The following is a 9,462-nucleotide window of genomic DNA, read 5'->3' as shown; positions in this document are numbered from 1 at the left end:
TTGTGAACACACTCGGGACAGTTGGACATTGCGGTGGATCAGGTAAAAAAAATTATATAAATAGTGTTCAGTTTCTTGTATAGACCGATTGTTTTGAGTTTTAAGACCTCGATGTATCTTCACGAGCCGCAGGGTTTAATTTGGTTGTCTGTGTATGTTTTTTTGACTCTCAAAGCCGTGGATCCCATTGACTGCCATTATATGACTGACAGACTCTTGCTTGTGTTCTACTGAAGAAACAAAGTCACCTACATCTTGGATGCCCTGGGAGTAAGCAGAAAAAAAGGGTGAACTATCCCTTTAATTAATGAAATCATAAGCAGAGGCATGTGATTTGTTACAGCCAAGATTGGTTTCTTTATTCATACAATTTGACTACAACAAACCTTATTTGTACCCTGGTGTCAGTGTAAAATTCTTCAAAAAAGCCACTTCGAATGCAGCTTTCCAACAACCCCATAGTCATCTAGTCCGTTTTATACAAATGTGCAAAATAAGACCGTCTTTACGAATCCTTCAGTCTTCAGTGTCGTTCCAGGATCCACAGGACGCGGCTTGTGGGGAAGGGGCCGAGCTTGCAGTCCTTAGCCCCGCCTCTTTTATTTTCACCACAGCCCCACAGTGACCGGCCATTCTAATTCAAGTAAAGTGCTCTTTTGAGAAAACACAACAATTTGTGTCCTTTGAAATTTCTTCGCTCTCCATGGAGACAATAAAATAACACGCCGAGCGGGACGATAATAAAATTACGACAGCAAACTACACAGTTACCCTTTTGTGCCCTAACGAGGAAGCTTCGAGTAGTCATACGAACTCCAGCTTGCCATGTCCTGTATACATCCCCCAGTGCACAAGAGATAGGAGGCGTTCGCCTCCGCTTCCTCCTCCCGTACACAGCTCCGTCTGCCGCAGCTTATCGCAGCCCAGACAACAGTTCTCATGTCCCGTTACCGGCACCATGCACTCCAAGTCCAGCTTGGCCACGTGGCCTTTCTTGGCATGGTGGTGTCCATGAAAGCTGTAATGCAGGCGAGACAGCATCTGTTGGCGCTGAGCCTGGAGACGCTTGTTTTCGCTCCGAAGCATTCGCAACGCCAGCATTATCAGCAGAACCAAAATAAGCCCACCCGCGATGGGAACCGCTATCACTGCCGCCCGGAACCACACCTCTTTAGCGGATGCTAACTCTTGCACCCTTGTGATCAGGTTCTGATTGGAGCTGTAGTATCGGTCTAGATAGAGAAAGAGAGAGAGAACAATGCTTAGTGAATGAAAAAACAGCATGAGGTTTAACGCTTACGTGTTACGTTTGTACTTGTTCCACTCCTTTTTCATTAAACAGGATTATATTTATGTGCCTTGAGCCGTCTGTCAAAGGACACTGTGAGAAGCACATTCCAGCACAGTGGGAACGTTTCATGATCCACGTGCAATAAAAAGTTTGTGATCTGAATCCAAGTGCTAAAAGGTAAACTGCCAGTTACCCAAAAACTCACACTGCACTGGAAACCATTAAATATCAGCCTGCAGTTTGGAGCCGTGAGAACAGTAAAAGTCAATGTGCGCGCACGTGTACGTCTGATACTAAAGTATCTGTCACAAGGGTCCATGTTTGCACAGGATTGACGTCAGACATCATAAAGATAGTAACCTACTTCGATTAGATAAAACAAAAATATCTACACATATAGACATCACTAAGTAGTGAAAATTCTCTGACCGTTTATTTACCCTCATGTTGTTACAAACCTGAAACTAGTTTAAACTTTTTTTTACCCATAAGATAAACATTTCAAAACATGTTTCCGCTCCACCGAAGAAAGTCAGTCATACAGATGTGTAATGCTTTCAATTTTCATTTTTGGGTGATTATCTTTTCAAACCATGAAACAAACAGCGAACATACGATACAATCTATTCACACAGCTTTCGTTTTTAGTCAAATTTGTGTATCTCACCTGTCGAATCACCTCGAGGGTGCGTGAGGTCGTGCAAACCTCTGTAGTTACACATATCATCGTGGCAACACTCGACAGGAGAGGAGCTTCCGCTGGAAACATCCACGTTTTTGCTGGAGCACACGTCTGCTGAGTTTAATAGCGAATCTACACAGCCGTGTGTTAGAGGTGAGTTCGTGTTAAGTGGGTCCAGGACCTTGGTGAAACAAGCGTTGAGCTCTGATTTACACATGTATCCAGTGGCAACGCAGTGCGGCGCGTCACAGTAGCACCTGATCTCTCCTGGAAAACAGAAAAGATGTGTTAGTTAAAATACGTTATTTATATTAATGCACAATCTTAGATATGTTAAATCATAAAACAACTGTCTAGATGTGCTTCCAGGACCCTTTCCAAGGATTCTTGAGACTAATTGTGTAAACGTTTTTAGATCAGCACCATCAACGGCAACTGAAAATGTGCCTGAAATTCCCATCACATCCATTTGAAACAAATTGAGCATTTTATTAGAGAATTAAACTGTGCTGTCTGACATTATTACTATTTCAAGTGCCACAACTGGTTAACTTTTTATTACCAAGACAGCATTCTGCATTTCGCCAAAGAGGATGTGAGGGAAAATAAGCAACTTAAACAACTAAACTCAGATGTTGTGCCAGAGCGAGGCGAAAAGAGACTGCACTGTGACTAGTGTTTGTGTCAGAACTCTAATATGTGGCAGTTCAACACTGGAACTGTGTCACGGCTTTTCATGCAAAGGATCCTTTTAGTCTGTCTTATAAAACAGGAACCGTGTAGCTTATAATTAGTGGTTTGTTTGCCAAAGTCAATTTCTTTCAACCCAAATGGAAACTCGTAAAGGGGGGTGAGAGCAGGACTCCTTTTTCAGTTAGCACGCAAACTCACTTGTGGTCAAACCTGGCATTAAGTCGGAGGGTAACTTTTAAAGGGACAGTTCACCTAAAAATGAAAATTGTTTCTTTTACTCATACTCGTGTTGTTTTATATTTGTATAACCTTGTTTCATCTGTAAAACACAAAAGGGAATATGAAGGGCCGACAGCATCAGTCGCGGTTTAGTTGTACACCATCTTTTTTCAAAACAATGCTATGCTGACTGAAACTGGCATGCTTAACATGTCATTTTGTGCGCCAAAGAAACAGTCATACAGATTTCGAATGACATGAGGTGTAAATATTTTTAAAAACGCGAAAAGCTATAAGACGACACGAAGTACTGATTGTTTAATATCTCGCCCTTGTAGGCTATTTTAGTAAGTTCTCAGTCAGTCCATCATTTTCGCCTACCGCCAAACTATCACTGCGTGTGGATGTGAAACAACACTAAACACACAACACGACACGAACACAAATAAACACGGCCTTTGTGTTGTTGTAAGCTGCTTGTGTACACTGTCCGAAGCTGGGGTTACATGTCATCTCATTAGTGTAAGAAATACCTCAACAATTCTTCTTATCAGTAATAAATCATGGATTTATTATATGTGTTTATCTGTTATGGTTGTGCTTATCTAAAAAATGCATAGAAACGATCTATAGCACGCTGTTTTTGGTTGCAAATCTATGCTTAACACATGTTTAGAAAATTACATAGTTGTGTTTTGGAACTATGTATATAATAGCAGGTTTCTATCTATTCTAAAGCATTATTAGATGACATTAGATCAGTCAAAATAGATTAAGATGGTTTTTGGACATTTTAAACTGGACTGCAAAACATTCTTTAGATCGAATACTTGCTGTTGTTGTATTTCCTACGCTACAATTATGGATTTGAAAATTGACTATAAATGCAGTTTTAAGAATTGAATTGAAGTTTTAATGAGCTGTTTACTTGTAGCATTAATTTAAATGGTAGCCACGCGAAACGCATTTTTATTTTCTTCGGCAAACAAGACCAGAAATGTATACACAAATATAAACATTTTTAAGGACTTACAATTGTGTTTAAGCGCTGTAGTTTACATGTTACAAGTCTCTTGTGCTTTTAGAAAAGGCTACATAAACTCAGTCTTACCTTTCGTGAGAAGAACAGCCATCGCGCAAAGTTCCAGCTGAAACCAGAGAGAAACAAGGCTGGAATGGCGATCCATTTACAACTGCTTTTCCTTGTCTTGATACCCTGTGGCAAGACCCTCCGAATGGTTTGAGGACTTGTTACATATGTCCTACATTGATTACTGCATTCCCAGAGATCTGTGATCTGCGCTGTATCCAAAAACAAACGGGAACAGAAAGGCTGCGTCTTGTTCCATTAGAGACCAATGCCGAACTGCTGAGATCCGAACTACAGAAACATTCCTTGTGCGTAACCGAACCAATCCGTCATGCGTAAGAAACCCGAAAATATAAACACATAGAAAACGGATTCGTTAAATAATACAAAAGAATACAAAAGAAATTAAGATTTAGACAACTATCCTCGATCACGGAGCAGCGGCTCACTGGCCGGGGAAATTTCACTGGATCAGTTTTGGGAGCAGCGTAGCCACGCCCACGTGAACGTTCATTGGTCTGCTGTGTTGGTTCATTTACATACATCGTCCTATTGGCATTGGTATTGGTTCACACAGCGGTCATATAATTTGTCTTTCCGCCTACAGATGCTGAGACAGAATCGCATGATGAGACAGGTAGCAGAAAAAAAAATCATAATAACATAATGGTTATTAAAATGCAAGCTGGTGTGGCCGATTACGAAACAGAAACCTAATAAATTTTATCATCAAGATTTAAAGACCCATATCAAAGCCATTTAGGTTTTAATGTTTAATTCTGTTAATAGAATTAATATTGTGTTTTCATTATTATTATTTTGGAAGACCCGTATTGAAGTGATTGAAACTATGTTTCAGTGCTTTGTCAGCCATATGACAGTGTTTCCCAGGCTGCTGGAGGTGGATACTGCAGGCCTGCACTAGAGAGTGGATGTAGGCGGGTCGGTTAGAGAAATTAGCAATCCAAAGAGGCACATGGCGCCAGCGAGACGACACAGACAGACAGTGACACTCAATTACCCCCCAGACAATCCCATGCAAAACACACAGAGCACAACGATCGATATCTCAACTGCCCTACCCGCCCTAATGTGTTGAGCACTTTGGTCAGGGCATGTGCTTCACAATTGAAGGCATTTCAATAAATAAACAAATAAATGCTTTACAAATATAACCAAGTCTAGTGCTGCATTATAGGCTGTTTATGGAAACGTTTAGACCTAGCCATCAAACAGTGGGCTATAATGTATTTTATTTAAATTATTTTATAATAAAACAAAACTCATAATTAGAACCGTTATTTTGGTAAACATTCCATTTGAGGTTAACTTGAAAAATCTGCCTGAAAGTCTGTGAGGTTGAAGGCTAATAGTGTGTGTTTACCTACATAACCTTTATGTAGCTATTTAACTGTTTTGGTGCATACATATTTTGTTAATCTTTATTTATTTATGTATTTAAAAGGTGAAAGAGTTCATAGGCTCATTTAGATGTCACCATTTTTGGGTTACAGTTTTTCATTTTCGTCCCCTAAACTCTTTTCCTTTCATCGAATTCATAACAAAATTGACTTTTTTACTAATTCGATTGTCAGAAGATACCTTTGTTGGAAAAATAAGATATATGCTTTCATTTACGTTATTAATAATATAGGCTAGTAGGGCAAGTCTATACAACAGGCTAGTTCAACCTTTATGCATTTAACTGTTTTGTTGCGTACATATTTTGTGTATCTTTATTTATTTATTATTTATTCAAAAGGTGAAAGAGGGTATAAGAATTGAATTTTAAAAAATCATTTAGATGACACCATTTTTGAGTTACAGTTTTTCATTTTCATCCCCTAAACTCTTTTCCTTTCATCCAATTCATAACAAAATTTACTTTAGAAGTTGCCAGAAGATACCTTTGTTGAAAAAAACAGAATGTAATATTCTTTAATTTCCTTCATTATTAATATAGGTTACTGAGGCAAGTTTTTACAACAGGCTATTATTTAAAAGGTGAAAGAGTTAATAGACTTAAATTTTAACAAATAATTTAGATGTCACCAGTTTTTACTTTTCGTCCCCTAAAATCTTCCTTTCATCAAATTCATAACAAAATTTACTTCAGAAATTGCCAGAAGATCGCTTTGTTGGAAAACTAAGATTTTATATATGAAAGATGCTTGCATTTACTTCATTATTAATATAGGCTACTGAGGCAAGTTTATACTATAGGCTAGTTAAACTATAGATATATGTATATAGATAGATTTGGTGTGGAATTTTGGCGTACTGTGGTTTATTATAGCTGGAGGTAGTGACGGACGGCAGTGGCGCAGGAGATAGGGAAGTGTTTGATGATGAGAGACAGACTGGGAGACGCTCACATCTGATAGATGGCCATCGATTCAGTGTCAAAGGCTAAAGACAAGCGATTCCGCTTCAGGGGACACATTCAGAGACCTACAGAAATTACCGGATTGACAGCAATTATCCTAATTGTTGGTAATTTCACAGAGGCGCCAGTTCAAAACCAGTCTTCCCTTCAAATGGCGAGATTCACACCTCCACAGACTCATCCAAGCGTCAGAGAAACTGCCCTGCGAACCATCACTACCGATACTTCTAATGCTCCGGTGAGCTGGATAAAGAGAAAAAAGCTACATTTTTCTATTATGCTTCATTTGACCCACCTTAGTTAATTCAGAATATTAGCTTTAATGTTCAGTAATTTCGCTAGGAATAATGACTATTCAGCAGTAATCCACTCCAAAGAACAGTTTAGTCTCCTAATTATAAGGAATCACAAGATGATGTGGAATACAGTACTCATGCAGTTCAAGTCTTTCACATAAGCCTATCAGACTAAATGTTCTCAAGCACATTACAATTTAGTCACGTTCTTCGTTCGTAGTTAAGAAAGTTAAGGCCACTAACTTTTTACGTTTTTTTAGACAAACATGTTTATCCAACTTCGTGTCGAATTTAATATCCGTTAATTACCATTTAAAACAGCCGCATAGACGATTTCCCGAAGTCTTTCCGTTTGAATGATCAGGTGCTGCCCTCTTGTGTCCACTTTTTATGTCCATGTTCATAATTCTAATTTCGATCGAAATGCAATCACTTACCACATTATTAGTAGCTACAAAGAGAACTAAACTGCTGGCACATGGAATGGTTATGTAGGCTATGAATACAGGGGAGACTTTATGCTAATTGGCCTCAGCTGATAAAGAAATGGCCCAAACCCTATAACGATACATTTTGAAGTAGCTCTAAAACACATCGTTAAAAAGAAATATAAACAAATGCTTTTTAAACACAACTCTCTGAAATACATGCATTTATCATATGCTTTGGAATTGTTCTGTATTGAATTATTTTTGGGAATACATAATTGATATATTATAGGCATCCCAATCAGTTCTGATCCTAGGATTTGGATATTAGGGGATACTGAATTATTAGATTCGTCTCGACATAAAAAGTATTTCATACTTTTGGCTGGTACAGATGGGGAGAAATGTATATTACACTTACGCAGTGATGCTAGAAGAAACATTTTTGGTTCCCCAAAGAACCTTTCTGTAAACAGTTTCTAAAAGAACCATTTTGAAGAGCATTTTAACCATTTAAAGAACCTTTTTCGACTATAAAGAACCTTTACTGCATTTGAAAGTTCCATGGATGTTCAAGGTTCTTCATAGAACCATTGATGCCAATAAAGAACCTTTATTTTTAAGAGAGTAGTGAATTGGAGGTCGACTTATTCTCCATCTAGAAAACATTAGATCAATAAACTAATTTCATACTGCACACCTGAGAAAATCCTTTCAACAAAATCTTTTGAAAAAAAAAAAAAAAAAAGCATTTACCTTCTTTTATTGCAAATTAATTGCAATGCCATACATTATTTTTTAGACTTTTATTAATGATTAAGACAGCTAAATAGATTATTCCTTTCTCTTTTGCTTTGCTTACATGCCTTTATTATTATTATAAGCATGTACAATTGCAGGCACACACTTTTATTAAATAGTTTCATACAAAATTCCAAAAGAAAGAAAAGATTCATCTTTTCACACTAAGGGACTCATATGCAACTATTACAGAAGGTTCAAACACTCAATGATGCTTCAGAAGCAAATGCAATGCATTAAGAGTCAGGGGTGAAAACTTTTGAAATTTAATGATCAGGTTAAATTGAACTTATTTAGTCTTCTGTGAAATATGTAAGTATCTTCTGTAGTTCTGAAGGCCAGTGCTAAATGAAAAAAAAAAAGATATTTAGGCAAAATAAGAAAAATGTACCCTTCTTCATTCTATTCAAAAGTTTACACCCCCAGCTCTTAATACATAATTTTTCCTTCTGGAGTCCTCAGTTGGAAAAAAAACGGATCTCAAAATCATACAGTCACTGTTGGAAAGGGTTTAAATACAAAGAATTTGTGGAACCTGAAGGATTTTCCTGAAGAACAGCAGGCAGTGTAACTGTTCAGGACTAACAGGGGACTCATGAACAACTATCACTAAAAAACAACGACGAAAAAAAAAAAACAGCTGTGGATCATTCATTAAATTCAACTATTATTTTCTCTTCTGGACTATATGTAAACATATTTTTATGTGAACTATCTTATTCAGGTCAGTACTAAATAAAAAAATAACATGAATTTTGTATGATCCCTGAACATTTTGCTGATTGTGCAAGGTGTATGTAAACTTTTGCCTTCAACTGTCGTTAAAACAAAATAATTCTGCTTTTGTTCTTGAATGCCAGTAAAATAGCTAATAAAATATCATCAGAGCATATTATTATGATTTTCACCAACCTTGTCATGCTTTAAAGAAGTTATATGTTTCTGAAACCATAGAACATTTGATGTTGGGTTACTCAGCATGCTAGCATAACCTACTCTTCACATCTCAAGACCTCAAGCTGAGGCACATCTGAGTCCTATAGAAACTCTGCTTTGAACTGCTTTTAAATGATGGGACACATCATGCGGTTGATGTGCTATTAGTCAAGAGACATTTAAAGGCCATGGTTGTGTTCCAAACCCTCTTGTTTATCTTTAACCAGTCCGCTTAACAAAATGCAGTATGGCATTTATATTTAGTATATTTATAGTAAAAGTAAAGTCTTCAGATAGACCTTCAGATGGAATATCAAATGTACAACACAAGCCACCAGTTAATTTCTGTCCAGGCTGTCTCTTTAGAACTAGTTTCAGTAACTAGCAGTTAACCAAGTAGTTATCAGTCTTACTTTTCAGGTTCCAAATAAAATTTACATTTTTAAATAACTGACTTATATATATATATATATATATATATATATATATATATATATATATATATATATATATATTTATATACAGGGGTTGGACAATGAAACTGAAACACCTGGTTTTAGACCACAGTTAGTATGGTGTTGGGCCTCCTTTTTTTGGCAAATAGAGCATTTCATCTTTGGAATTGTCATATACAAGTCCT

The 9,462-nt window shown here is 37.2% G+C and overlaps 1 protein-coding gene across 1 annotated transcript; it reads right to left on the bottom strand.

The window, feature by feature from the left end:
* Window positions 1-332: 332 nt before the first annotated feature.
* On the bottom strand, window positions 333-4,411 carry bambia (BMP and activin membrane-bound inhibitor (Xenopus laevis) homolog a). Its single transcript, XM_073828697.1, has 3 exons — window positions 3,997-4,411; window positions 1,959-2,240; window positions 333-1,232 (listed from the first exon to the last, which is right to left on the bottom strand). Exons 1-3 carry the CDS (start codon window positions 4,070-4,072, stop codon window positions 805-807), a joined length of 786 nt encoding a protein of 261 aa, XP_073684798.1. The 5' UTR covers window positions 4,073-4,411; the 3' UTR covers window positions 333-804.
* Between the last annotated feature and the right edge of the window lie 5,051 nt (window positions 4,412-9,462).

The sequence above is a fragment of the Garra rufa genome, chromosome 22 (assembly GCF_049309525.1).
Source record: "Garra rufa chromosome 22, GarRuf1.0, whole genome shotgun sequence".
Taxonomy (NCBI): domain Eukaryota; kingdom Metazoa; phylum Chordata; class Actinopteri; order Cypriniformes; family Cyprinidae; genus Garra; species Garra rufa.
Note: the sequence above shows the minus strand (reverse complement) of the source record. Positions and strands in the feature narration are given on the sequence as shown.